Raw genomic sequence first — 27930 nt, 5'->3', positions numbered from 1 at the left:
CCCCTCGGTAAATAGCAGTGTGACCAACATGCAGCACTCGCAGTCGGAGGAACTCCAAGGTCTCCTCGACGAGGACCACGTGGACATTGAACTAGAAACTTCCTCGGACAGAGGCAGGCCGCCGAGCCAGTACACCGAGACCATGTTTGCAGACTTTTTCTCGAGGTGGCGGGATGCCACTCCATACCTCCTTTTTTGCGCATTCTTCTTTGCGTGGGGTGATATTCTCTTCGGCCTCGACACGGGGTCTTTTGGTTCGCTCGAGGCGCTGCCCTCTTTCCTGAACCATTTCGGTGAAAATGGCGCTTTGTCGACATGGCAGAAGTCGGTCATGAACTCAAGTAATTCCTGTCTTTTCTTTTCCTCCTCTTTTGTGCTCTTTGATTCTCAGTAGGCGGTATTAACTTTCTGTGTGTGTGCGCGTGTGAAGTTGTCTGGCCTGGGAAGCTGGCCGGAGTATTCGCCTTTGAGCCGTTGCTTCACCGTGTTGGGTATAAAAAGTCGGTCTATTTTTGTTGTGTTATTCAATTCATAGCCATCATCAGTACGTCAGATTGATTTTCTCTTTAGTGCTACTATCCTTTTCTATTTTTTCCTTCTTGTAGACAACAAAATTCATTCCAACACTTTGATTACACGCCCAATACTAAGTCCATTACCTTTTCAGTTGAGATCACTGCCAAGGAGTGGGTGCAATACGAGATTGGTCGCATCTTGGCCTACTTCGCCGTTGGCATCATCGAGGTAATCAAAATCACAACTCGGCTTTTTCATCACATTCACTCCCTCCTCAACCTTCTAATCACATTCCCGAGCAGAATGTCGTCCCTTCGTACCAGGCAGAGATTTCTCCAGCATCTCTCCGAGGCTTCATCACCGGATCTATGATCAGCGTGGTGACTCTGGGCAATATGTGGGGTGCAGGAATGGGACAGGCCATGGCCAAATATACAACAAACGCTGGCTGGCAGATCCCCACGGGCGTACAGTTCATCCCCGCACTCATCCTCGCTGTGGCTATACCCTTCACCATTGGTAAATGAATAAACTACAGCACCCCAATTCGTAGACAAAGGCACCCGACCAGTCTTGGCTAATGATAAATCTACACAATCCCAACAGAATCCCCGCGTTGGCTGGTCCTGAAGGGGCGCAAGGAACAAGCTCTGCAGAACCTGAACAAGATCCGCCCACAGAAGCTCAGCGAGAACGGAGTCACAAGTGCAGAGATCGATGCCATCGACTTCGCCATTGAGTCCAACGACGCTCTTGACCAGGGCTCTTGGTCAGAGCTGTTCAGGGGTACATACCTGCGGAGGACTGTCGTTGCTGGGCTCCTCTTTTGGTTCCAACAGACGGCTGGCGGCCAGTTTGGTGCGTCTCTTTTCTCATCCCGCGTGTGAACAATCAGCAGGTAACTGTTGATTACTTAAGTACTGACCCTGAACTCATCAAAAGTCAATTCCTACGGCCCTACGTTCTTCAAGCAGATGGGCTATGGCGATCTGTCCTTCACCTACTCTTTCCTGGCGACAGTGGCTGGGTGCATAGCTGCCACCATAGGTATGCTGTTCGTTGACAAGGTCGGCCGCAGGCCGCTCATGATCTCGGGCATGTTCTTTGCTGCGCTGTTCAACTTCATCATCGCAGGGATCGGCACCAAGGAGACTCTATCAAAAGCCGAGACGAATGCGGTCATTGCATCCCTCATCCTGCTGAACGTTTCATGCAAGTACTCGGCGAGTTTGACCGCCTATCTGATCACCTCAGAAATCGGAGGGATCAGAATGAGGAAGAAGAGTACGTACTACTCCTTGAGAGCGTGTTCATGAGACGACGTCCTTGTAGGTTTCAAGCTGACTGTCTTTCAGTTATGGCGTTCGCCACCGCCATTGACGTGCTCTCTGCCTTCGTCATCACGTTTTGTATACCCTACCTGCTCGGCACCCCGGGCGCGAACCTTGGAGCGGGTGTAGGATGGATCCTCGGGGGAGATGCCATTCTCGGGTGCATATTTGCCATCTTCTTTGTCCCTGAGCTCACGGGTCGGTCTCTAGAGGAAGTTGATGAGCTCTTCGAGGCCAAATTATGGGCGTGGCAATTCAAGGGCTACAAGACGTCCGGAATTGGCCACAGGATTGCCATTCTTGAGGAGCACGATGCTACTAACAAGGGTTTTGGAGAGGAGGTTACTAGAGAGGCGCCTGAGAGCTCGCATTAGGACAATGCTCAGATTCGGCTCGGTCCATGAAGGTAATAACATACCACCGATCTAGATCCAATTAGAATTCTAGAGATTTACCTGAGACGCATTGCTCCACACAGAGAAGCAAGAGGGCAAATGCCACTGGACATCCAGCGTACACTAGGCCTTTTCTAATACTATCAGTATAGAAGAGAGAGCTTTTGGTCTATTAATCAATGGCCTATCAAAAGCACTTGTATATGGCATCTCGCATAAGCACGATTTGTCTACAACGAACAGACCAAAGTACTACTGTCCTTGCTATAAATCAGTAGTACAGAATTAATACCCACGAAAGATTTGGCTGATATTCATAATGTGTTCCCTAAGTCCCTTGCAGATTCGCAGTCTGTCGCTAACATCTGACCAACTCCCCAAGTTGGTGCAACGCAACTTCTTGAAAATCCATCACTCTGAAAAAGCCATTGCAAGAGAAGAGTCATGTTACTTGCACAATCGTTGATTTGACCATTTTAATGAGGGAAACCAGGCATGCAAAGCACTCCAGGCATGCATTGTTGCAAAGTGCAGTTCTTTGACAACAGTACTATGCCATCAGAGCCCAATGACTAAGGGGCTATGTTTTAGAGCAACAAAGAATGATAGGCTTACTGGAGAATTTTTCCTTATTTCGTTATACCAATGAGACTCAATGGCATTGTTCATTGCGGATGCTAGAAATGAAGGGGAAGGTCAATATTTATATGCAAGGCAAGCACCTAATGATTGCTTCTGAAAAGTAATTGAGCTAGACTATCCTGCGGCCTACAGCTTACCTCGTATCAAGTGACAAATTGTAGCAACAAACGGAGAGAAAACACTAAAGTAGAACGCACGATTCTGGTTACCATCCTGCCGACACCATGGGAAACGTCCAATCTCGATCCAAGGTATCCCGAGCCAAGGTGTCTCGTCCCAAATCGGAATATTTAGTCATCTTTCACGGGATTCAGTCTACGCATGAGCTTTCAGACGAATACCTCATTGGCCCAGAGCCAGAGGAGCTTCCATCGGAAGCTGATATTGCATTCCTCACCTCTGATGAAGCCCTAAAGGCTCCGGAGGAAGAGCTAGAGGAGGAACAGTGCTTCCTCTGGCCGTATTCCTACGATCATGTCGGCGCCCGCCAAAACACAAAGGGCTACTCCCCTTTGCAACTTCGCCGTCCGGAGTTATACGCTGAGTACTGGGCTGGTAAGAACAAATCTCAGAAATAGCGTCGAAAAAACGTAGCAGATATTTTATTGAAAGTAATCGGAGCCGTTATGAGCAAAAGGCAAGTGACCACATTCTCACAACATGGAGCTCCATCTACAACGCGGGCATGGGAGACGTTAAGAAGATTCAGTGAATTTAAGCAAAATTTGTGAGACAATCGTGCATCGCAGGAGCCGTGACTGGGAAACGCTAACTCGTCTCAAACTCAACTACACTGCTAGAAATTAGGCCTGAGGTATTGTCTTTGATCTCAGCGAAATAGCACAGAAAGTACACTTCCAGCGTGGAAGGACAGACATCCGCAATCACACACCTTCAGACCAACCCGCGTGTCTTCATTTTTAGGTAGTCAAATTGTGCATGAGACGCCAGTCCGGGCAGAATCCCATTCGTAGCCAATCTGCCCTAGAATCTCCTGAAAACGAGGCCCTCCGTGTGAAGTTCACACAAACATTGATACTAGAACGGAAGTGAGGTCGAATTACGTATCCAGGATGTGAGGACCAAACCTTACCGAATTACCACACAGTATTACCAGATTCCGGACTTTTTTTCTCACACACACGCACACAGAAGACGTTCCCACCTTAGAAGTCATTATTAATTGTCCCTCTACCGCCCAAGCAGGGATACCAAAACTCTGCAAATCCTACGCCGCAAACCCCAAGGCAGCAAGCCCTCCCACGACGTCATGCGTCAAGAGAAACCACATGAGGGGAGGCTGGAGTCTGCAGGTCGCCAGCGAAACTTTTTTTTTGGGGGGGGGGGGAAGGAAGAAAAGGATCCAGCTGGACTGCACGTACCTGCATTAGTCTCCAGGTCCCACCGCTCCACTCTACCTGCATGCAATCGTGAACTCCTTCAGAGAGCCTCGTCATGTATTGTAAGAGGAGGAAGGGGGGGTTGCTCCAAGGATGATAATCACTCCACAAAAGCCCTTCTCTCTGTCTACTTTCCTCTTCTTGACATATTATTCCATCAAGAGTGGCTGGGGTCAGCAGCTCGGGCCCCATCCCCCGGGGACCGCTAGCCACGAAGGATCGACCAACGCACTTTGACAGGTCTGTCTCTCTTTGTGTCCTTTTTGTTTTTCCCTTTCTTTTCTTTCTTGCCTCGGTCTTGTCCCTTGGCCAGCCGCCCGCGTCCCGATAAACCTTTCGAATCCATCCACTCGTTCAAATTTCCGAGAAACGGCCGGCCGTCCCTGAGACACGTAGGAGCAGAGATGGAAGTCAGTGGAACTGCTTTCTTCCCATTCGGACTATCCCACTCTGTAAAAGCTCAATAGTTTTGCGTCTAGAATCACGGGCCAGCAAGAAAGGCTTTTCCTCAGAAGTCGTGCCGGCAAGATTGAACATGCGCCGAGGAGACTTCAATGAAGGCAAGACGGTATGCAAAAAGAGAATCACAACATATTGCCATTTAGAAGCTACACAATATCCTTTGAAAAAAAATAAAAAAATTCACGGTATCGAGAAGGCAATACCTTCCAAGGCTTCCAACCCAGATAGTCGCTTTTAGTGCCCAGGAAGAGTCGGAAAATGAATTGATGTTCAATAAGGACTTCTCGCTGGAAGACGAGATGTCATCTCCGCTTAAGCTTCATATCAAGAACGTGAGGCAACCAATGATACCCACCGCATGAATGTCCAAGCTTATGATATACCGGCCCGTCTCTTCCCCTCGTTGCCATCAAACATCGTAATAGAACAAATGACCGCATGTGACCCCCTTTTCGCCTTGTGACTCCACTCCCATGTGACAAAGGACATCACCCAGAATAAGAAGCAAAAGAAAAGGAATTATGAAAACAGTCAACTCTCCTGTAACGAAAGAAGAGGGAGAGAAAAAGAAGTAACCAGAACAAGACACCCCTCAAGCGAGAGAAAGAAGAAGGGGAGAAAGAAAAAAAAAAGTGAAATTTGCTGCGAAGCCTCCCATCTGTGACAATGACCGAGAAAAATTGGTATCCTTTTTTTGAATTCAATGAAACTGAGAATAATATGCACATTGCATCACTCAAGACTGTCTTTCACTAGTTTTCAACCTTGAGCCTCTTTGGCTCATTGGCGGGTTCGATAGGGTCCGAGGATGCTTCATTCGAGTTGACCTCGGGGCTCTTCCTCTTGAGTGTTGACATCTCATCCCTCAGAAAGCTGGGCCCGGATCCGACGACAGGCGTCGCGAAGTTGAGCGGACTGGGCAACGTGTTGCCCTCGTGGTTCCTTGCGTAAAAGTCTGTGAAGAACTGGCTGGGGCTTGGCAGGAACTCATTGTTCATGTACCGAGAAGGAAGCGCAGAAGCTGGGGTATCAATCAGGTTGTGACTCGGAGGTGGAGGAGGGTTGTTGGCAGGAGCGGGCCGGGCGAAGGGGTTTGGTGGCCCAGTCGCCCCGGCCGACAGCAGCGTGGTGGTCGCTGATGGGGATGGCGGGGGGAGCACGATTCCAGACGAGTGTGATCCGTCATTGCGCGTGGTTTGAGAGGTAGCGTCGGTCGAGTGACCCGGCCCTGCAGAAGTAGACTCGGCAGTGTTGCTTCCGGCCTCGGATTGCTCGTCCGGAATCTGCACCTTAAGACGAGGCCGTGACGGCCCACCGGCGCGCAAACTGTTTGCTCGAGAGGGCGGCGTATATGTTGATTCGGGTATCGAGGACACAGACAATTGACGCCTCTGTGGCGAGGGCCCCGTCTCGGATCGCTTCGGCTGTGGTGGAGACGCCGTGCTGCGCGGCGGACCGGGCGTATCGAAAGCCTTGACTTCGTTCTTGAGCTGAGATTCCGCAAAGGCTGCCAGATGTTGCGACAGTACGGAGCGGCTCTCGTCGATGGGCGTGAAGATGCTGTGTTGCTTCTGGTGGGGGAGCTTCTTGATCGCGGACGTAGTGTTCAGCATGGGTGCCTGGGGTGCCAGTCTCTCGGCAGGCTCTGCCATTGGCTCCGACGGGGCTGCCATCATATCCTGGGATGGGGGTTCCATCTGCGCACGCATCGCTGGTGGTGGTGGGGGCGGCGATGGTCGGCGCATGGGTCCACTCGGGAGGCCGTGACGCTGTTGTTGAGGCGGCGAGAGCGAATGTCGGGCCGGCGGCGGGGGAGATTGTTGTGGAGGCTGTTGTGGCGCGAAGCTGGGAGGAACGGAGGACTGCCTCTGGGGCTCCATGTGCATCTGCATGTGAGGAGGCGGAGGGGCGTGGGGCGGATACTGATGACCGGGAGGCATGTTGGGCGCGTTCTGTGGGTTGTAGATGGCCGGCTGTGGGACGTATGCGTACCCGTTCACCTGGGGACCGTGTGCAGGGCCGTACGGGCCGACTTGAGGTGCTACCAGCTGAGAACCCATCCGGCGCATGTCGTTGCGAGAACCAGGGCGCGAGCCGGGATGCGGCTGCGGAGTATGAGCGCGCTGGACGCCATGGAAGACCATGCCATTCGGTACTGGCGGCGATGCAGAGGGCGTGTGATGCCTCAGCTGAGGAAAGCCGGGCTGGCCGTGGAAGTGCTGGGGCATGCCATTGGGAGGTGTGCCGTTCTCGTCTTCCTCCTCTTCGTCATCGATGCCACCATTGAAGTCGGAAGGTCCTTTGTGCTCATTTGGTCCACCGTGCTGGTGAAAGAGGAAAAAACAAAGTTAGCCACCATGGCCGCGGTATTGAGAGGAATGCAAGGAGAGTCCTGGGTGTACATACGTAGGTATATCTGGTGATGAGGTCGCGCATGTCGCCCGACGAGTATTCGTACAGCTTCTTATTCTGGCCGAAGATGAAGACGGCGACATCGACAGAGCAGAGGACGGAGAGCTCATGGGCCTTCTTGAAAAGACCGCCCTTGCGCTTGAGAAAGGTGCTGTTGTGTAGAGCCACCCTGTTAGCACGCGTCGGATGGACATAGAGGGGTCCCATCGTGATGGTCGTTGCAGAGGAGGGATATAGATCGAGGATTGAAGACTTACACAGAACGATTTCTGTCATCCTTGATGGCCTTTATTTCAATCTTCCTGCGACCCATGATGAAGTCGTCGACGAAGAGGTCGGAGAGGTAAGGCCAGGATAGAAGTCTATTTCCAGAAGATTGTATGGCCTTTGGTGACGGCCGTGATCAGAGCTGGTCAAAGGTTTGAGGGCAAGCTAGGCCGGATAGTATGGTATCCTTCGACGGTTCAATCTGGCAGAAGGGAAAGCAGACGGCCTTAGCAATGGCGACCAAGCTGAGAGGAGTGGAGGTCGAGGATAAAGATAGCTATGTATAGGTAGGCGAATGGCCAGGGTGGAGTAGCTATGCTGGATCGGGTTGCAAGCAGGAAAGAAGGAGAAGAAGAAGAAGGTCGCGCAGTCAGTGACCCTCTGGTCGAGAAGACGAAGAAGGGAAGGAAGAACAGGGCCTGCAGCAGGATTGGACGGAGAAGGCTCGAGCAGGTCTGTGAGCGCGTCTTTGTCTCTCTCTGTCGGTCGCTGGAAAGGCGTCGAGCAGATGGCCCGATGGATTCTCTTGCAGAGGCGGGCGGCGGGGGTTCGACGTCGAGTCGAGGGTCAAGGACAGGGCCAGAACTCTCGAGATCGAAATCGAAGCAAGCACACAAGACAAGGTTGGCCGGCTGGGGCGCAAGGGCCTTATTTGAGTCTTTATCGACCAGAAGTAACGGCCGTCAGACCAGAGTGGTACTTAGGTAAGGCAAGGCAAGACAGAGAGCAAGGAGAATTAATTATAAGTCGGTTAGGGCGAACATGGGGGTCGACAGTGTGTTGTCTTGTAGTAGCGCAAAGGAGGTGGAGAGGGGGGCAGAGAGAACAGGATCAAACCGAATCAGACTGTATTGAATGCGACGTGATGGGATGAGAAGGGTGTGTGGGTGTGGGTGAGAGGGAATAGGCGTTGGACCGTCGTCGTCGCCGTGTGTTTCTGCGTGGATGCGTGGTCGCGTCGTTTGGCAGGTGTGAAGGAAGCAGAAGGGGAAGAGAATGGGGACGGGGCTGAAGGGCTGATACTAATAATAGACGGGAGAGAAGAAGAAAGACGCTGCGATGTGCGCGCAGGGCCGCCAGCTTTTTAGACTCTCCTCTGGAGGGGGAGTGGGAGGGGAAAGGCTTTAGGTCCCAACTCAACCTCTGCTTCTTCTGGGGCATGCCCCGGGAGCCTCAACCAGAAGACAGAGAGGGGAGAGAAAGAGATAGTCCACCATAGTGGTACGCAGTGGAGGGGGGTGGTGTGGAGAAGGGGGCAACGCTTAGGTCCAGGACCAGGGGGGGAGGGGGGCCGGTGCCACGGTAGCGGTACATTCAGGGCAGCAGCAGCACAGAGCAAGCTATAGAAGGGAAGGAATGACAGCAGTAGCGACTGTACTAGTAGGGGAGGGGGGAGGAGTAGGAAAGGAAGCAGTAAGCAAGGACCGCTGAAACGGGCAAGTTGACGGGGGACAGGGGCCTAGAGGCTCAGAGGCGCACAGGGCAAAGAAGGGCCTGTGGGAGCCCTGCTGCTTTTTACCCTCACGTACAATGGTAGAGGTAACGCTTGTGTCATAGCGGTAATGTGCCAGGCAGGTGGAGAAGGCAGCAGAACTCAATTAACCCAGGAACCTCTCCTCTCATGTACCGGTACATCCATCCTCAGTAAGAAGTATCTCGTCCCTGACCCCTCCTGCGATGGTACAACGTCCATCAGTCCAAGCCTCCTGGTCCCACCTCATCCACGCTAAAATCTCTTCCCACTGCTTTCTTTCATCTGCACAATTCCTTCCTTTGGTCCTCCAACATCCCGTTCTCATTCGGTGTCGCTTTCTTTACTATGGTACCCCTCGAGGCCATTCCTAATCCGGATATCATGCTGATGAGGGGGGGTTTGCTACTTGCTTCTGCTAGGCTGAGACTCGAGTTTGGTCTCAATCTCGTTCGATACCGAGTACAGCTTTCCACGTCCGTTTCTTTTCTTTTTCTCTTCTTTTTCGGCGTCTTGTCCCGCGTTCCTTGCTTGCTTATCTTACTCACTACCCTTCTCCCCCCTTTCCCTGTCTCTCTGTCTTGTTCCGTTTTCCTCTCCTCTCGATGCTTTTGACGTACCAAATCAATCCATGAGATGGGAACAGTTGTGACCTGGTTGTAAAATTCAAGCATCCTCCCCACGTCCCGTCGGTCTCAGTCGAAACGCTCTAGAAGCGTTGATCATGGGCAGTACGTGGGAGCGTTGGCAGATCGACAGGGGCATCCTTGAGTGACAGGCAGCAGGACCGTGCCCAAGGGCCCCTGACAAATTCCGTGAACGTTCTACTGCACATCATAAAATTGTCGAGAGGCTGCTCTCCCGCTTTGGCTTGACAGCTTAGGTTACGCCTTTATGAGCTGGAGCCATGTGTGCATGCAAAAAAGAAGAAAAAAAGAAAAAAGGGAAGGCAAAAAAGAGCAGGCTATGTCGACTTTCTTGCTCGGAAAGACTGACAGCAGGTGATGATCGAAGACGGTCGTTTGTGTCTTTCTCTCTCTCCTTCTACGGCAGGTTCTGTTCCGCTGCTCGATCCCTGACGGGCTTTGGGGCTTGGCACAATGAAACTGGTGAGTTTGAGGAATCATGCTGAGCTCAATTGGGGAGGAGGGGATGATGGTGGTCAGCAGACACATCGATACTTTGAAGCTACGGCATGACACACCTTCTCTGCCTGCTGCTGGCGTTGGAGCTTCGCAACCTGCCATAGCGTCCCTGCAGCTTGACAGCACAGATTAGTGAGACAGCATCAGACGGAGAGCTTGTGAGCTCCAGCATCTTTTCCCTCGTTGCATGCGTCATGGACCTTTGTAACCGAATGGAGTCTGCAGCCCGTCATTAGGCAGTCAACAATTCTCGGTCAATCCATCCAGTGCGTTGCAGATGGCATCTGTTCTCTCTTTCTCTCTCTCGTGGGGGTCACATCATGACATCACAGGGGATTCCAGCTTCAGCCTCGTCGCCCCGCCACAGTGTTGAAGGAAAGAGAGAGAGAGGACAGAGAAGAGGCTTGAGGTTGAACTACCTGCCCTATCTCCATGTCAGCGATGTGTCTGACCCCCGCTGCAGCCTCCCTGTCTGTCTGCATCCCGACCTGCATGTGGTGTGCCCTGCCAGCCCTAACTACTACTCGGTACTCGATGATCCAAATTTGGAGTTGTGAATGCGCCCCAAGATCTTGATCACTCCTTGTCGGCTCGACGATCTGGACCTGGGCGCCGGAGCCGCTCAGAAAGGGACGAACGCTAGGCTGAGTTCTTGCGCATACAGGTTAAGCCACCTTTGTGGCTTATCGAACCGACCCTGCAGAGCACTTCCGCGCGTCTGCTGCTGAAGAGCTTGAGGCCATGGGGTATTTACGGGCAGAGGCCCACAATTCTGCGACACGGCGTATTTAAGAACAATGGGCACGATCGCACTGGCCCCGTTCAGTCAGTCCAAACGACGATACTCACCCCAGAAATGTCGACCTCCCTCGGGGGGTCTCCTTGAAGGTGCTGTCATGTCGTTTTAGACTCGTGTCCTAGTACGTCAATCGAGCAACATAACCCTGCCCTTCGAGTCACTGTTGATCGAGGCCATTGCGTCAACTAGACCCATGGTTTGGAAAGATGGCGCACCAATGACAATCATCGGATGGGTACGTACTATGTAGCGATGCCCTAGCAGCTATTATTATGGACATACTATGTACAGGTTGCACACATTGAGTACACAAGATTCTGGAGCAAAATATCCTCCAGGGCCTATCAAAACGTACATCACGCAAGATTAGAGGCCCTGTGCCATGTTATTCGAATCTCAGGTGCGAGAGTCCATGTTTACCCCCACTCTGGGTGGCTCTCTCGACGTGCTTGCGTCGACATGCGCACCTGCAGAGGAGGCTGCATCACAGCGGGGCAGATCGCTGAGCACCCCGGCGGCTATCTATTAATAGCTATACTTAGCTTCAGTTGAATCGAACGTCAACCGTTCTTCGCTTTCAAGATTCGCATTCGATCATCCGACTGGCTCCGTCCTCAACTTCAATCCTGGCTCATGGCTTGAGCAAACAAGGAAAGTCTGTCCGGTACTATGCGTACTAAATTCAGAGAAGATGTCCATTGCGGCGGCAGAGGAATCCGGGGTATCAAGGCAGTCAGTCATCCATGCCGTTGATCTTGTGTGTCTTGCATGAGCACGGAGCATCCTGTGTACGCAGATTCCATGTTGGACCTGTCAAGGGGTTCCTGTCTCCCTCGAATCTCTCCTCTCCTCTGCCTTGACTGAGTCAAGCGCTTCCTTGTCATTACACCCCACTATCATAGACTTGAACTCCCCCAAGACCTGTACTGCGGTCCCATCATAAGCTCGCTGTCTCCGTCACACACACACACACACACACACACACACACACACACAGAAGAGATGAAGCTGACGACTGTGGGAATATCGAGAAGGGCACGTGAGAGAGGGGGTGGCTGGGCGGCGGATACACTCTTTACCGGCCCAGGCGAAATCTCCAGACGCTACCGATCCGGCTGCAGAGAAGGATCGATAGTCGACTGAGTGAATTGGAAGGATTGGTTGATTACGATAACATGGGGTCCTCATTTATGTCACACGTAAGCCGTTGAATCGTGCAGAACCCTAGAAACCTCGACAGACGGTGACTGTGGAGGATCGAGAGAGAAAAGCGCTATCGATATGGCAAGCCATATTCCATAGGCGCGAGCTCACGCCTGCGAAAACAAGACTTTGCCCCGCTGTGCGTTCTCTTGTGATCGTCTAGAAACGACCCAACACTTCGCATGGTATGCACGGCCGGCGCCACAGGTGGAGACGAGTCCAGATTAGAGCACACACGCGGAGGATTCAAGATCAGAGACGCGCTTGTGGCACTTCTCGGTCCTTTTCCCCTCTCGCCGCAGACTACCCCCATTCTAGGTTCTTCGGTGTCCACGACGCTACAGGATTCGCGCGCCTCACCGAGGTCTGTGCCTGTATGTGTCTGTGTGTGAAGCGACAATCCGCGAAGGCGCTCCCTTTCTTTGGAAAGAAAGGGCCCATGAGATCCTCAGGCCATCATACCTGCTCCAGCGGAGGGGTTGGTGCGCTGTGAGATGATCGGATGGAGGGATTCTATCTTCTTGCGCTGAGCAGCCGTGTTTCGAATCGAACGGGATCCGCGCGGCTGTGCTTCCAACGGACAGCGGCCCAGCTTCCTGGCCATCTTATCATGGAATCTTCCTCCATCATGTGCCAGCAGGAAGGACTTCTCTTCCAGGCGACGGCGATGGAGCCGTCAGGGCCCGTCTCACCTCAGGCTCTACTAGCCAGGCACAGGAATCCCCTCGACAAAGCCTGCCCCGCCTGTGAACTTCTGGCAGCGGCCGCCAAGAAAGATACTTTCGTATACGATCAAAAGTGATGGGTAGATTACTTTACAACGTCTAGTCTTCTGATCCTGACGCCTTCAATGGTGAAGAAATAATCTCGGACCAGGTGATTTGCTGAGTGATACAGTGGCCAAAAGCAGCCCAGGATATCCCACTAGCCGACCTTGGAAATCAAAAATCAAAGTGCATCATTTTCATCTTTCGATCTCATCATCTCATAGTCATCGCCATCAAGCCACTCATCCAGCATGCGTGACACGCGCACAACCCATCTCACATCCTCTTAACCATCGATCCATCGATCCACCGACCTGCCCCTCCCCCTCCTTCTCGGCCCAACCTTCAACCTCGCAGGATCGATCCGTAAGCTTAATTCTCTTTGCCAATATTTTCCATACACACACACACACCCATTCACAGTCCTCCTCCATCTCACTCACCCATCCCAACCACAAACTCACCCTCAACCCTCCCCCTGGACCTTTTTCGTTTTTCCCTCTTCATCCCATTTTTCTTCTTCTCACCCACCATCCGCGCTAAACCAGCGCTTCACCTCACAAATCATGCGTCTCAGCCACACACACACACACACACACACACACTCATACACCCATCCCGTCGCCATCCATCCACGTTTCGACTGCTCGCCCAGCCTCAGCCTTGCAATACATAATAGAACCATATTTGGAAAAGCGCCCTCCCTCCACCCCTCTTCCTTGTTATACATAGTAATTTAACGCCGCTAAGCGCCTATAGACGCGGAAGATCCTGCATAAGGTTGCCCCGTGCATACTACCTTACCTAAACTACATGGGGGGATTTCTTTTTCTAAAGATAGTGGCAAAGAGGTTGTAGCGGGACGGGGGGGGGGGCTCCACACACTCTCTGCACGGGGCAGATCGACTGGGTCTTTTGGGAGGGGCGCAACGTCTTTGAGTTCCAACGTCCTGGTAGAATATACCATAGTTGAATCATCACCAGTCACAAGTCATAAGTTACAAGACACCGTCATACGGGAACAACCACAACCAGAAAAAAGAGGAAGGAAACGGAGATCAATCAGCTGTTGCCTGGCTCTTGTAGAAGTACTTGGCTTTACTCATTATTTCCCTAGCTGGGCCAACCTAAAAGCCCTATGTTCGGTATGGTCTGTCTATCACCTTCAACGTCACCCCCCCTTGGCCCAAATGAAGGCCTGTGAGAACCAGGTCTGCAAAAACAGGCCTGCCCCCTCTTCTGTCTGCCACAAGAGACATACCTCTCCTCTTCACACCACACCACACCAACTCCCCCCACAAAAAAGTTCGCCACCAACCACAATTCAGTCTTCTGTGTCAATCTCTTGCCCGGCATGTCACCGAGGCGGTCCACTTCTTTTTCCCTCCATAGACGCCCGAAAAGACCAGCACCGGCCGACGCTCTTTGCTTACCCTGAAGAAAGAAATATTCCACAATTTTTCCCTCGCTCCTCCTCCTCCTTCCCCTTGGGGGTTGGTGTTTTGACTTGCACCGGTTCATCCACACATTAAACTTCAAAAACACTGGCTGCAGCTGCCCGCCCGCAACCAACAAGCCATCCACGAGTTTTCCTTGCCCATCTAGATCGATGTTTCTCTCATGATCTTACTTCTGAGTACCACACAATCCACTCCCCGCCTGCAGGGGAGACAGACCAGGTCGATAGCCACATCAAGGGCACTCCCGACGATCCGGGCCTATCAAACCACCTCCCACCCCCTTTCCCCCAATGAACAAATCAATAGCAGTATGCATGTCGGCAGAGACAATGCCCCAGGCTCCCAGCACAGCTCTCTTCAGTTGTTAGATAGTCCTGGGTTGGGATGTCTCATAGAATTGTATGTATCATAAGCAGAACTTGCCCAACCAGGAGGCAACTACGACCAAGAAATTACCCATCCAAAGGTTCTTGGGGTAGGTATCCTCAAGCGGCGCATGGCCCCATGAATCAAGACTCGCCGTAGGTGCCAGTGGTGTCCTCACCGGCCGGCTTGCTGCCCATGGATCCGTTGAGCACTGGGCACAATCTAGAAGCCAGAAAGTCAGTATGATGTACAACCCAAGGAAGGGCAAAAGAGAGTCAATGGAAGGTGACAAAACATACTTCTTGTTGGTCTTGATGTGGCCAACCATGCCGCAATTCGCACACTTTCGAGTGGTACCACCTTTCTCGATAGAGGGCTCCGCGCCGCCGGGGGACATGGCCACATCGCCGCCCAGGACTGGCATGGGGAGACGACCGCCTCCCTTTTGTTTCTCGCGCTGCTGCCGGCGTTCGCGGTTCTTCTTGAGACGCTCCTCTTCCTTTGAGATCCTGTGTACAGTGGTTTTTTTAAGTCTCGGTTGCAGTCAAGGCGAAAAAGGGGACAAGGAGTAGCTTGGCTATTGGAGGATGCGAAAAGTGCATCATGAAGCACAAAAATGGAGGGACTTACTTCAAAAGGACAATCCTGTCGTGCTCCTCGTCACCAGTAAAACCGGCAAAGATACTAGATATGCGAGTCAGAATGGTGAGCCACCAGGGAGAGCACTTCCCATGCCCCAGATGTAATCAAAGGCGGTAAACTTACTCGACTTCCGCCTCCTGGATGGCATTCCTTCTTGCCGTGTATTCCTTGATAATTCCAGGGTCCTCAATGATTTCCTCAACGTCCTTCTCCGTGCCGTCTGGTTCACGTATAGTTCTCACGATTTTCAATCGCCGCCGCATCGCGGCTCGTGCAGCGCTGGTAGCACTCCGACTGATCTGGCTCACACCCTCGTCGAACCGCGGAGTCGCACCCACACCGTTGACGTGTGCCTGGAAGGAGCCGTTGGCCGCGTTGGCATACAAACGTTCATCCTCGTCCTCCTGGGGGGCGACGTCGGCGTCATCGTGGATCTGGGTGTCGCTGAGGGTCCTCTGCTGTTTGTTCCAAATATCCGCGATGACCTCTGCGTACGCGTCATTCTGCTTCTTGACGTTGTACGAGTGCCCGCCATTCGCCTTCTTCTCGCGCTCTAGAGCGTCTGCCGATGTGGACTGAGGGCCCTGCTCGTGATACACGTTGAGGAAACCACCCTTCATAGAGGTCTTGATGAAGCTGAAGCCCAGGCCCCGGCCTGTCGGATCACCCTCACCGCGCAGCTTCAGCATTGCCTTGCCACTCGTAGCGTCGAGGAAGGCCTTGGTCGTCTTCCACGGCGAGAGTTGCACTGCTATGTTCTCCGTTGCGCCAGTCCCGTCGTCGTCATCCTTGTCGAGGTCGGCTTGGTCGATAGCAAAGCCGGCCTTTTCAACCTCGTATGCTCCGACCTGCATCGCATCCATAAGGCAGACGTCCTCGGGCTGAACCATCGAGTTGATAGAGTCGGGATCCATGAGCTTCTCGCCCTCCCGCAGGCTCCAGGTCCTCGCGTCTTTGTCGTACTGGAGAAATTCTCTGAGCTTCTGTCGGTTCTGGGCAATGTTGGACTCTGCGATATGAGTTGTGATGTCTTCGAGAGATAGAAAGCCATGCTTTGTGATAAAACGGTATGCGAGCATCTTCATCCGGTTCTTGCTGGTGTTTGTGACCTTTCTGGAATGCGGTCCTGGGACTTCCACAGACGGAAAGTTCTGCCCAACAACATAGATGTGATCAATGCTGCGCATGTAGTACTTGCTCTCATTGTCGTCGGTTATACGGCCAATGATGAAGTCAGTCTTCCGCGGCTCGTGCTTGAATATGGGCGCGCGGTACATGTGGTTCCAAAGGGTAGGTACCGTCTGCCCCTTGGGGACGTCACCAAAGTTCGCAAAGGGAGACCTGTCTTCTGGCAAGAGGATCTTGGTCTCGCCGAGGGCGAGCTTGTCGGTGGGCTTGTCTTCAGGGTCGTGATTGACGCGGAAGTAGTTGACAATCTTACTACCCATTCCGAAGTTGGACAGGACAGTAGGGATCTCTTCGCAGTATTCAAAGAGGACGGCCGTCGAGTTATCGTTGAGACTGAGATCCCTGGAAGCCTTGTAGACATCGCTCACCCTAGAGGACTTGAAGTCCTTCCGCCTGTGATGCCTGGGTTTGGCCCAGTTCAGCTTGGCACCCACCTGGCGGCGAACGCGAAGGCTCGGGCGATGGTAGTTGAAAGGGGTTGGGTCCGAGAGTTTGACCATGTAGTAAGGGTAGAGCAGTTTGCGAGCAGGAACGCTGTGCTCGACCTGCACTCCACCCAAGGTAGCCCTGACCTTGTCCCTGACGTTCTCCTTGAGGGCCTCATACGCATCATCGTTTGATATGTCGAAGCGCTGTGTGATGTCTGATGCCACCTTGCCGTCGGCCATGCGGACCATCTTGGAGCTTGGCCTCGGCCGTTTGGCGGGTCGCTCGGCTTCATTGTCGTCAATGAGCAGGTACGGGTCATTCAGATCGAGCCGGACACGCTTGGCACTCCTCGCTGTCGCCTCCTCGAAGTCGTCGAATGATGGTGCGGCAAACCATGAGATTTCTGGCAGACCCTTGGCGTGCGAGATCTTGCGGCGCTTAGGCTTGGGAGGCGCAAGACCCATATCGAGGTACCACTGGTGGTCTTCCTCATCCTCTGCTGCTGGAGAAGCCTGGTGGAACGTGGGCGTTGCAGGATCGATAATGTCGTCCCAGTCTTCACAGACAGTCTCGATGTCCCTGAGGGTGAAGCCACCAATGAGTTCCTGGTCCGAGTCCGGGTCATCTCTACCAAAGATCTCGAGCTCATCCTCGTTGATAGGCTCGGGTTTCAGCAGAGAGACCAGACCCTCCTTCTCTGCAGCCTGTATCTTCTCGGCGGTGGTGGCAGAGGCTGGTCCTGGTTTCATGAATGACTTCTCCTGACCAATGTCGACCTCCAGGCTGAGCTTTGTAGGGATGAGGGGTTTCGGGTTCCTCGTAGGCTTCTTATCAACCCAGTTGGCCTTTCTGGGCGGGAAAAGCTCGTTGAAGTTGAGGATCTTGCCCCTCTCGAACTCAGGATAGGTCTGTTTGAGCAACTCGAGGACGTTCTCCGGAGCCGAAGGAATATTCGGGTCCTGGTTTGCCATAGGATAACTCGGCTCGGGGTCGAAGTTCAGGCGCCGCAGGTCAGCCAAGTCATCGCCTCCTCCCATCTCGATGTCTTGTTGATCGACGTCGGCGATGGCAGCGCCGGGCGACATGGCCGGCTCGACCTGCATAGGCGACGACTCGCGCTCACCGAAGAGGTCATCGTCAATATCGTTGCTGGTGCCGCCATCGCTGGTCAGGGCGGGGGGTTGCTCGGAAGTGCCGTTGGCCCCTCCCTCTTCCTCCTCCTCGGGCAGCTCATCGTCGCTGAAATCCTCAAAGTCCTCTGCATCGTCGGCCTTCCCAGACTGGTCTATTGGGCCCTCGAGATTGATTTCGGGTGCGTGGGTAGGGTCGGCGAACAGTCCCTGAATCGCATCATCGTCTTGCTGCTGCTGGGTCGCCCAGTCCATCTCCTCATCGCCGGCGGGCGGCGAGCCGTCGCCGCGGGGGGTATCGTCATCGGTCGCCATCGATTGTTTTGCCTGTGCGGTAATGTGGATGAGGGTGAGCTGAATGCTGCTGCAGCTGTCGCGCTCGTCTCTCCTCCCCCCACCTCTCTCTTTCTATGCCTCTGTTGACCTCTTTCTTGCTTTCTTTTGCTTGTTTCCTTCTTCCTCTGCCTTTCACCTTCGCGGCGTCGCGCCAGTCGTAGTCGGGTCAGGTCAGTTCATGACAGTCGGGTCGGCGTCGCGCGTAGGTCGACAGCTCTGTGTCGTGTCTCTCTCTCTCTCATCCGCGCGCTAAAGATTGCCTTATGAAACTGCTTGCGAAACTGAATTTCCAGCTCGAAAAGGAGGGCCGAGGATGTTGGCGGAGGAGAGGTTGTTGGGGTTTTGCAGAGCGTCCCTAGGCTGGCAACCGGTGGTGCATGCCCCGTACTTGCGATACGCAACCCATAGGCGTTGGTTGGGCCAGAGGAGCGCGAAGTGACCTCCACGCTAGAGCCTAGGGGCGGGGGCCAGGGCCGGTACGTACCTGACCACAACTGATTGACAGTAGCCAGCGATAAGTGGGGCAGCCTGTCTTAGTGGGGGAAGGCCAGCTTGCCGCCCGCCAGCAATTGAAGTAGCAGTGATTACTATAGCATATGTCACTGTGCTCCAACTTGAACTCTGTTAGACTTTATATCAGTAAGTGACTCGACGGCTCGTCGTGACTGCAGCCTTTCTCTAGGGGTGAAAGCATTTTGAAAGCAACACATGCCAAAATAAAAACTTTCTCAAGGTAATAGAAGTTTTGGAATCCATACACCAGTCATGTTCAGAATGGCCTGCTTATTTTCTTGATTTGCACATGCTTATTCGAAAACAATGTGATGCAAACATGGAAAGTTGCTGATATGGGAATGGCTGAAGTGTATAATCTGGTAAAGGTGTCTGGCACTTCGATGGTACTGCTGGGCACTTTCACTCACCACTTCTACTACCATTAGGCCAGAAGTTCTATGTCCTTGTCAAGTCAAGCTTTTGTCTTTCAACTTAGAGTTTTCATACCCTTATTTTTGTTGAAGTGTTGATTTTCCCATCGTCAGTTTTGACGTTATGGCAATTCGCCAAAGTCCAGTTTCTTGTTTTCCTTCCTGGTGAACCGACCTCCTAGGGCTGGACCCCTCACCTGATCTTCAAGACTGGGCAATGACAAGAATTGCTATAGTATAAAATATTCCTCCTTTTTAATATTTAATGGCCTCTCTTTAAATGGTGATATTAGTCATGAGATAGTACAGTGTACACGGACGGACTTGTCAATGTCCGAGTGTCAAGAGTCGACGTGTTGGCGCGCCCTTAGCGTTCCCAGTGGGGACTTGCCCTGACGACAGCGTCCGATGTCGTCCTGGAACAGGCAATTTATAGGGAGACAACTCAGCACATAGAATTACAGTAATAGAGACAAGATGCCGCAAATTGGGCATCTTGAAAATTTGACAGCAACGTTATTCCAATAAATGAGACACGCTCAGCCGATAGGATAGCCTCTCCTGCAACATCCTTATACTAATAAATTAGACGTCTTATAGATTACTTGCTGTTGTCATACTGTCTTGATAGCAGGCAACGAGACTCTGCACAAGAGCATTCCAGTATAGACGAGATGCCTTCCAACGCAGCAGCCACGCTCAAGGAGCGTTTGGTGGGCAAGACCCTTCACGATGTGCCAACGCCCAGCATCGTGCTAGACCTGGCCAAGCTCGAGGTCAATTGCCAGCAAATGATGGATGCTGCTGAGAAGAATGGCATCGGATGGCGAGCTCACATTAAGACGCACAAGGTCAGGCCTCCAACATATCCAAAGAGAAGTCCACTCGAAATAATGACTGACAGATTATTGTAACACTCAGACTGTTGAACTCACGAGGCTTCAGGTCGGCGAGGACCCCAACTCGCCAGCCAATATTATCGTGTCCACGATCCTCGAGGCAGAGAAGATCACTCCCCTGCTGCAGGAGTTCCAGAGCAAAGGCCGCAAGGTCAACGTGAGTGAACCTACCCTCTTCCTACAGGCTCACCATGCGAGACTTTTGACTGATCACTTCCTCAAAACCCAAGGTCTTGTATTCTTTCCCCATCTACCCATCCATCATGTCCCGCCTAGCCACAATCTCCACCACCCTCGGCCCAGACACCGTCTCACTCATGCTGGACCACCCAGACCAGGTCGCCCTCCTTGGCCCACTCACTTCGCAAGCAGGCGGCAACAAGCCCCAGATCTTCCTCAAGATCGACGTCGAGTCCCGCCGCGCCGGCGTCGTCCGCGGCTCCCCGACCTACCACGCCCTGCTCCGCGCCGTCCTCGACGCCGAGCAAGCCGGCCACTGCAGCCTGCACGGCCTGTACGCCCACGCCGGCCAGTCCTACTACACACGTGCCGACTGGCATGCCCTCGCCTACCTGAGCGTCGAGTTCGGCACCCTGCGGGATGTCGCAGCCGACGTGCGCGCCCTCAGCCCCGGCCACGCCCTCGTGCTCTCTGTGGGCGCCACGCCGACGGCCACAGCGCTACAGCACCCTGATATCGAGACCACGACGGCGGCAGCAGTAGCCTCTACCGCAAAGGACCCAACAGCGCAGCACGTGGCAAGCCTTTCGACCCTCCTCCAGCAGTTAAAGGGAGAAGACGGAGAAGGCGCCGGCCTCACGCTCGAGGTCCACGCCGGCGTGTACCCCACCCTCGACCTCCAACAGCTCGCCACCCATGCCCGCGACAACACGCTGCTGAGCAGCTCCTCCATCGGCGTCAGCGTGCTGGCGGAGGTGGCCTCGCTCTACGCTGGGCGCGGCGAGGGCGGGACGGGCGAGGCGCTGATCAACGCCGGGTCTCTTGCTCTGGGCCGCGAGCCGTGCAAGGAGGATGGGGCGGGCCACTATAGCGGCTGGGGCCTGGTGATGCCGTGGGGGGATGCGGCGCTGGCAGGGCTGGACCCGGCGCCGGCAGCGTTTCCGGCTGTGCATGGCGGGTGGCAGGTGGGCAGGATTAGCCAGGAGCATGGCATGCTGGTGTGGAAGGGGGAGAAGGAGGCCGAGGTGCCGTTGCGGTTTGGGCAGAGGGTGAGGGTCTGGCCGAATCATTCTTGTATTGCTGGAGCGGGATATGATCACTACCTTGTGGTAGACAGCCGCAGGGCAGGCAAGGAGGATGAGGTTGTGGATGTGTGGGAAAGGTGGAATGGTTGGTAGATAGGTCATGCCAGTCTCAACAAGGAAGGGTCTGTCATTTGCTACACGCTGCTCCATCATTGGAATACTGGACAATCAATTTGGTATTGTGTTGTAGTATACAAATGCAGCCATCGCCGAGCCGCCCGAACCACCCGCTCCTGCGTGTGCGTGTTTGTGTCGTCAGTCGACGACCCGTCTCTACCAACTCCAGACGCCTTTTTCCCTCCCAATTTTTGGCAGCGTGAAACCCGCCCCCCACCCCTTCAACGATCCTACGTTCTGTCGACACACGGAGTGGTCATACATCGAAAGCTGCCACTCTTCCTCGACAAATTTAGCCGGGCGCCCTCTTCGGCCATCTATTAAGCCACGTCCAAACCCCGTCACCCATCTCAGAACCCACTTCGCAACATGGCATTATCGGCACCCTGAAGTATTGCTAGGAAGGTAAGATCAGTCCCCTACTTGCACCTCTTCTCCACAATACCAGCCCCGTTCTCCTCGTACTCCTTCCGCGAGATCCACATCTGGTGGAAGCTGCCCAGGCTGCCCAGGATACTGCCGCCGACCCAGGAACCAAAGCGGCGCTCACTGGTGAGACCCGCCGCATGGATCCTGATCTTGGCTCCGCTGTACATGGTGGTAAGCTCGTTATTCAGCCGGTCGTTGAACCCATTGAGCAGGCTCGTCGCGCCGGTGACGACGATATTGCCCAGAAGGTGGCCACGCAGGTCGACATCGACCTGGTTCAGGCACTGCGTAATCAGGCCGGGGATGGTCTGGTTCTTAGTCAAGCGCCACTCCTCGGGTACCGTCGTGTAGGCCAGCGCCTCGTCCCACATGCCCTCGGCCGCCTTGTATCGCTGCTCGCGCCACATCTGGTTGTAGCCGTCGGGCATCTCGAAGACGCGGCCCGGCTGTGACTTGATATAGTCCTCGTTGCCTGGGCTGGCGTATCGGCCTGGACCCTTCCACACTTCTATGACCGATTCCTTGAACTCGGTCATCAGCCGCTCCTCCTCGTACAGCCGGAATGAATCGTGGATGGCGAAGGGGAACTTCTTCAGACGCGCGTTGGCCGGCTGGCCAGCGTCGACGGGGGTCTTGTTCTCGATCATGTAGGTGGGAACGGCCTCGATCTTGGGCTCGTTTGTCTCCCACATAGCGCGGATCTGATGTGACAGCCACAGGCCGCCGACGGGGCTCTGGACGGCTGACTTCTTCAGTGTCATGCCATCGTGCACCGCGGTAACCGACGTGTTGGAGCCGCCGACCTCCACCACCAGCGCCGTCGCCTTGCCCGCGGCGAAGGCGGCCAGCACAGGCGTCCTGCTCAGCCAAAAGGCAGGCGTGCCCCAGTTCTCGAAGACGACCTCAATGGCCTTCTCGCGCTTCTTGGAGGGGTTCGTCGCAGGCTCCGTCAGCAGCACCGGGTTCTCGTACAGCGCCTTCTCCTCCAGCTCTTGTGCTTCCACATCCTCCATGTTCACATCGCCCTCGCCATCCTTTGGTTCTGCCGGGTCGTTGAGGCCGTTTTTCGCAGGAGGGGTCTCGGTGGGGGGGTTCAGGCGCTTGACGAGCATGTTCTCCCACAGGCTGGCAGCAATATCCCAGTCCTCCACCTCTGACTTAGTATTCATGTAGTTGCGCAGCTCGAGGTTCTCGCGGGGCCGTATGACCTCGTCGCCGAACAGATTACGGTCACCAATGTGGCTGTAGAAGGAGGGCAGGACGCATTTGGGGACATCCTCGCCAGCGAACCCGGCGCGTGTGTTGCAGTATCCTGGATCGAGAACGAGCGCAGAGACCTCATCTTGGCAGCAGAAGAGAGAAGATTAGTAGGCTGGACCGAAAACAGTAACAATGCGGCTGCGCAGGAATTTGAACTTACCACCGCCGTAGACATCAGCTGGCTGTTGCGCCGATGAGAGTGGCTGTTGGGCAGCCATTGTGCCTGAGTTCTTTGTGTATTGTGTTGACTAATTGAATAGATAACAATGGACTGCTTGATGGGAGGATGAGGCTGGTGAGATACTTGTAGTGTGGAGGAGCCCAAACCGCGTCCAGTCGCGTCGTGGAGGTCCGAAGCTCTTTCTGCAAGAGGCTCACAAGCTCACTGCTGCTGGTGGATGCCACTGCCTAAAAGAAAGATGGATGACTAAGACTCCCGTTCTACCCCTAACCCTGACATCCTGTGAAGCCTGAAAATTCCAGGTCAGATACTGTCATATCAGAAAGACAAAGGGTCAGCCATGCATCATATGCCATTACTTGTCAAGTATATATAAAATAAAATAAAACACCTCTGGGAGAGAGATCTTATTGTCACGGGGCTGGATACATTAACAAAGCAGGGAAGAGATGAACCAGCCAATCTGAGAAAGCACCAACCTTCCACCATCATTTCTTCCTCGGAATTACTCTGATAGGGCATCTCCAGTGGGCTTATCTCACAACCACGATTCTATGACAGAGCCCTACCCGAGGGGGAGAAAAAAAAAAAGAGACAAAGAAAGAGACCAAAAAAAAGACAAGAACACTCCGCCTATCAAGGCATGTCGGGCTACAGCGGATAGAAGCGGCATGATCGTCTCTCCACTCCGACTTCGCGGGGCCGGTCCAAAGTGCCGCAAACAGGGCCGGCGGGGTGAGATGAACAGAAGATCCACCCCCAGGCTTTTCAGGATAAGGGGCATTATCATGGTAGAGGATTTTACGACCCGAGTCCTCCTACTACTCGTGGTACTCTGGTACAAAGTATAACAAACGCGTCGTTCGCACGATGCGGATACGGCGGCATCCCAGCTCTCGCTCTTGTCCACCTCGAAGGAAGAGGGCAGCACTCGCCCTTGCTCCCTCCTTTCTACGACGGCGGGCAAACGAAAAGGAATGGACCGACGATGTTCTTAGGTGGTTAAGGCAACAAGACGGTAACACACTATATAGAAATGCTTCATTGCCTCACCTGCACGCCATGCGATTCGTGCATCTTTCTCATGAATCGTGATTCTCGATGGAAGGACCTGCGGGCTGGATGCGACATAATTACTCAAGTTGTCTGTATTAAGTCTCTTCAGGGTTTGATCCAAGCCAGCAGTTCAGCAAGTAACAACAGTAGTAGTCATAAAATTGCGGATCAACGGGACGCTGGAACCCGTCCCCCCGTTTAGGGCCGCATTTGCCAACGTTCCAACATACCGTGATTGGCGCGGGAATGAGATCATTGTACAGGCACCACCCCACGAATGGTCGGGCTTGCAACCTGCCGAAGGTTCCAGCCGCGGGGCCTCTGAACCCCTCTTGCCTGGCTCTGTCTCTGACCTACTAGGAGGGCGCTTGCCCTCTCTTACCCTCTTTTTCTCTCCTTCTACTTCCTTTCTTTCTTTGGAAACCCCACTTGGGGATAGGGAGGGAGGAGAGAGGGATCGCGGATAATTTACATATTGGCTCGCGCGGACGTGCGTCGTCCTCGTGAGCAGCGATAACGGCGAGGGTCACACCCCGTTCCTACTCCTGGAGAAGGAAACGTGGGATCGTCAAGAGACCTTTTCTTCTGTCCACCTATAAGACCCTTGACTTTGTCCACGGCGCTCGGTTCACGAGAGGAAGAGACAGAGAAAAAAGACAGAAATTCTACTACAGTATTCCTACTATAACTATCCTATAAACACGCTCTTTGTTCGTTGTAGCAACTCACGCAAAACGGTTGGTTAGTCGACAGTCGACCTAGCTTCGAACCCCACCTTCGCTCATATCAACGGCCCTGCGTGGTTCCTTTCCGCTCGCTGGCAGTCATCTTCCCTGCCCGTCTCTCAGCTCTGTTCTTTCAACATCCCCTCCCAGCACATCAGTTGCGATGAGTCCTTCGGCGACAGACGGCGCACCTGCACAGAACGGCACCGGCATTATGGCAACCAAGGCCAACATTGGTGTCTACACCAACCCTGCTCACGACCTGTGGATCAACCCAGCCGAGCCAACGGTGGAGAGTGTGCAGAAGGGTGCTGAGGACTTGCTGCCTGGACAGGTCACCATTGCTATCCGGAGCACAGGAATCTGTGGGTAGGTGTGAGGGGGGAGAGAGAGAGGCAGAGAGAGATGTTGAAATGAGATGATCCGACCCCTTTCCCAGATGAGACCTTACCAGTTAGCTAATTTCCCTTGCCTCCCTCGTCCGTCCATCACAGATCGGACATTCACTTCTGGCACGCAGGATGCATCGGCCCCATGATAGTTGGCGGGGACCATATTCTAGGCCACGAGTCAGCTGGAGACGTTATCGCGGTGCACCCCTCGGTGACGCATCTGAAAGTGGGTGACCGCGTCGCCATCGAGCCCAACGTCATCTGCGGCGCGTGCGAGCCGTGCCTCACGGGCCGGTATAACGGGTGCGAGAAGGTTGAATTCCTGTCGACCCCACCCGTCGCCGGCCTGCTGCGGCGCTATGTCAATCACCCGGCGGTCTGGTGCCACAAGATCGGCAACATGTCGTACGAGAACGGCGCCTTGCTCGAGCCGCTGAGCGTGGCGCTCGCCGGCATCAAGAGGGCCCAGATCACGGTGGGTGACCCCGTGCTCATCTGCGGCGCAGGCCCCATCGGACTGGTCACTCTGGCGTGCGTTAAGGCGGCGGGCGCGTGCCCCATCGTGATCACCGACATTGACGACGGACGCCTCCAATTCGCCAAGGAGTTCTGCCCTAGCGTCATCACGCACAAGGTCGAGAGGCTGTCGGCCGAGGACTCGGCCAAGAAGATCGTCGAGACGTTTGGGGGCGTCGAGCCCGCTGTGGCCATCGAGTGCACCGGCGTGGAGAGTAGTATCAACGCGGCCATCTGGGCTTGCAGGTTCGGCGGCAAGGTGTTCATCATCGGCGTTGGTCGCAACGAAATCAACATCGCCTTCATGAGGGCCAGCGTGCGCGAGGTCGACATTCAGCTGCAGTACCGCTATTCCAACACTTGGCCCCGCGCTATCAGACTTATCGAGAACGGTGTCATTGATCTGTCCAAGTTGGTCACGCACCGCTTCCCCCTGGAGGATGCACTGAAGGCCTTCAACACGGCCGCGGATCCCAAGACGGGCGCTATCAAGGTCCAGATCCAGAGCCTGGACTAGAGAGACACTAGAAGGGTTTTATCATTATTCCTGTTCAACTATGGGCTATTATACATAGACTGAGTTGGGCAGTGTTGAGGCTGCTGCATTGGATCGGAGCATGAATACATCAATCAATCCTATGTTACCCTGCCATTGCTGTCTCGAAGAAACCGGTACAATTGGACCAGGTGTTTTTGGTCCTCCGTTCATGGTCTGTAAGGGTTTGCACGACAAGAAATGTTGCATAATCAAACTTGGATGTCATTGTAAGTCCGTCCAGGTTGAGTTTCTCAAGCAGAACGAGTGAGCGAAGGACAAGCCTTTGCTGCTGCTGTCAGATGCAAATCGGCGATAGGAGAGACACAAAGATGGATTAGATAAGCAGGCCCCCACGCCAAATCACTCCAATGTACCGAGGCACTGGCACATTGACTAGCCGGGGTCTGGTAGGGCACCCATGAGCCTAGGGACTTTCATGGGCTGCTGGTGGTCAGCCGTTGATGCTTTGATGAGTTTTTGCTGCGTTCAACGCTTTTCACTCATCTCCCCGGGTCAACCTTTTCTACGACAACCTTTTTTTCCCCTTTTTCGATGTCCCCCTCATAAGACGTCCTCGTCACTCGTGCTGCCAGAGCGGCGGACGAGTCAACGGACTTTAATTCTTCGTGCTCACCCATTGCAGCAAATCGAGCACGAGCACTGCCTTTGTATCGCTGAAGAAGGCAAACCGGCAGAGCGAGCAGCACCTGTCTTCTTTACGCTGACCACACACACACACACACACTATGGCATCTCCACCAAAGCCCTGGGAGCGCGCAGGCGCGACAGGTGCGACAACAGGTATGTCCTGCTCATTATGATCCGAGATCTTGCAGACCGGCATAAGTAGTTGACACGCAAAACTGCAATCGTGACACCAGCCACGACCGCAGCAACACCCTCTGCAACAGCATCAGCTGCCTCTCCAGCCATACCACCACGACCCGAGTCCCTGTCCACCTCGGTCAACCAGAACGCCGCGGCATATAGCAGACTAGGAGCGCCAGGCTATAACTCCTACGGCGGTGCATATCCCTCCACATACTCGTCCTACTCCCCCTACGGCTCGACATACGGTAGCTATGGAGGCTATGGAGGCCTCGGTGGCGGCATGTACGGCGGATACGGTGGATACCGTCCCATGGGAGGCTATGGCGGCGGCATGTATGGGGGCGGCATGGGAGGCATGCCTGGCGACCCAAATAACCCGGAAAGCCTGACCAACAGAGTGAATCAGAGCACCCAGGCGACGTTCCAGGTCCTGG

General features: G+C 53.9%; 8 protein-coding genes across 8 annotated transcripts; 3 read left to right on the top strand and 5 right to left on the bottom strand.

Moving 5' to 3' along the window:
* The first annotated feature begins 48 nt into the window (after positions 1-48).
* M406DRAFT_291398 (general substrate transporter) lies at positions 49-2437 on the top strand. The gene is made up of 7 exons (XM_040918964.1): positions 49-341; positions 431-544; positions 668-744; positions 819-1035; positions 1123-1374; positions 1459-1800; positions 1872-2437. The coding sequence occupies exons 1-7, from the start codon at positions 143-145 to the stop codon at positions 2219-2221; spliced, it is 1551 nt and encodes a 516-aa protein (XP_040775307.1). The 5' UTR covers positions 49-142; the 3' UTR covers positions 2222-2437.
* Positions 2438-6624: 4187 nt separating this feature from the next.
* M406DRAFT_81529 (uncharacterized protein) lies at positions 6625-7624 on the bottom strand (the record flags this gene model as incomplete). The annotated part of the gene is made up of 3 exons (XM_040926018.1): positions 7416-7624; positions 7153-7309; positions 6625-7070 (listed from the first exon to the last, which is right to left on the bottom strand). Coding segments are annotated over exons 1-3 (657 nt in total), but the record flags the coding sequence as incomplete, so codon positions are not given.
* Positions 7625-9775: 2151 nt separating this feature from the next.
* Positions 9776-11017, bottom strand: M406DRAFT_330688 (uncharacterized protein; the record flags this gene model as incomplete). Its single annotated transcript, XM_040920550.1, has 6 exons — positions 9776-9795; positions 9893-10002; positions 10101-10260; positions 10738-10853; positions 10891-10932; positions 10980-11017. 6 exons carry the CDS (start codon positions 11015-11017, stop codon positions 9776-9778), a joined length of 486 nt encoding a protein of 161 aa, XP_040775305.1.
* A 2875-nt stretch (positions 11018-13892) lies between these two features.
* On the bottom strand, positions 13893-14580 carry M406DRAFT_102594 (uncharacterized protein). The gene has a single exon (XM_040915020.1). The coding sequence runs from the start codon at positions 14329-14331 to the stop codon at positions 13924-13926; it is 408 nt and encodes a 135-aa protein (XP_040775304.1). The 5' UTR covers positions 14332-14580; the 3' UTR covers positions 13893-13923.
* Positions 14581-14779: 199 nt separating this feature from the next.
* Positions 14780-18280, bottom strand: M406DRAFT_91625 (uncharacterized protein; the record flags this gene model as incomplete). The annotated part of the gene is made up of 4 exons (XM_040926207.1): positions 14780-14858; positions 14936-15012; positions 15278-15320; positions 15402-18280. 4 exons carry the CDS (start codon positions 18278-18280, stop codon positions 14780-14782), a joined length of 3078 nt encoding a protein of 1025 aa, XP_040775303.1.
* A 1681-nt stretch (positions 18281-19961) lies between these two features.
* Positions 19962-21544, top strand: M406DRAFT_71110 (uncharacterized protein; the record flags this gene model as incomplete). The annotated part of the gene is made up of 3 exons (XM_040925395.1): positions 19962-20138; positions 20233-20343; positions 20417-21544. 3 exons carry the CDS (start codon positions 19962-19964, stop codon positions 21542-21544), a joined length of 1416 nt encoding a protein of 471 aa, XP_040775302.1.
* A 66-nt stretch (positions 21545-21610) lies between these two features.
* On the bottom strand, positions 21611-23593 carry M406DRAFT_291390 (Actin/actin-like protein). Its single transcript, XM_040918963.1, has 2 exons — positions 23418-23593; positions 21611-23339 (listed from the first exon to the last, which is right to left on the bottom strand). Exons 1-2 carry the CDS (start codon positions 23473-23475, stop codon positions 21988-21990), a joined length of 1410 nt encoding a protein of 469 aa, XP_040775301.1. The 5' UTR covers positions 23476-23593; the 3' UTR covers positions 21611-21987.
* Positions 23594-25399: 1806 nt separating this feature from the next.
* On the top strand, positions 25400-26778 carry M406DRAFT_91631 (uncharacterized protein). The gene is made up of 2 exons (XM_040926208.1): positions 25400-25588; positions 25714-26778. The coding sequence occupies exons 1-2, from the start codon at positions 25434-25436 to the stop codon at positions 26642-26644; spliced, it is 1086 nt and encodes a 361-aa protein (XP_040775300.1). The 5' UTR covers positions 25400-25433; the 3' UTR covers positions 26645-26778.
* Positions 26779-27930: the final 1152 nt, after the last annotated feature.

Source organism: Cryphonectria parasitica (genome assembly GCF_011745365.1).
Source record: "Cryphonectria parasitica EP155 unplaced genomic scaffold M406scaffold_5, whole genome shotgun sequence".
Taxonomy (NCBI): domain Eukaryota; kingdom Fungi; phylum Ascomycota; class Sordariomycetes; order Diaporthales; family Cryphonectriaceae; genus Cryphonectria; species Cryphonectria parasitica.
This window is presented reverse-complemented; position numbering and strand designations above follow the sequence as displayed.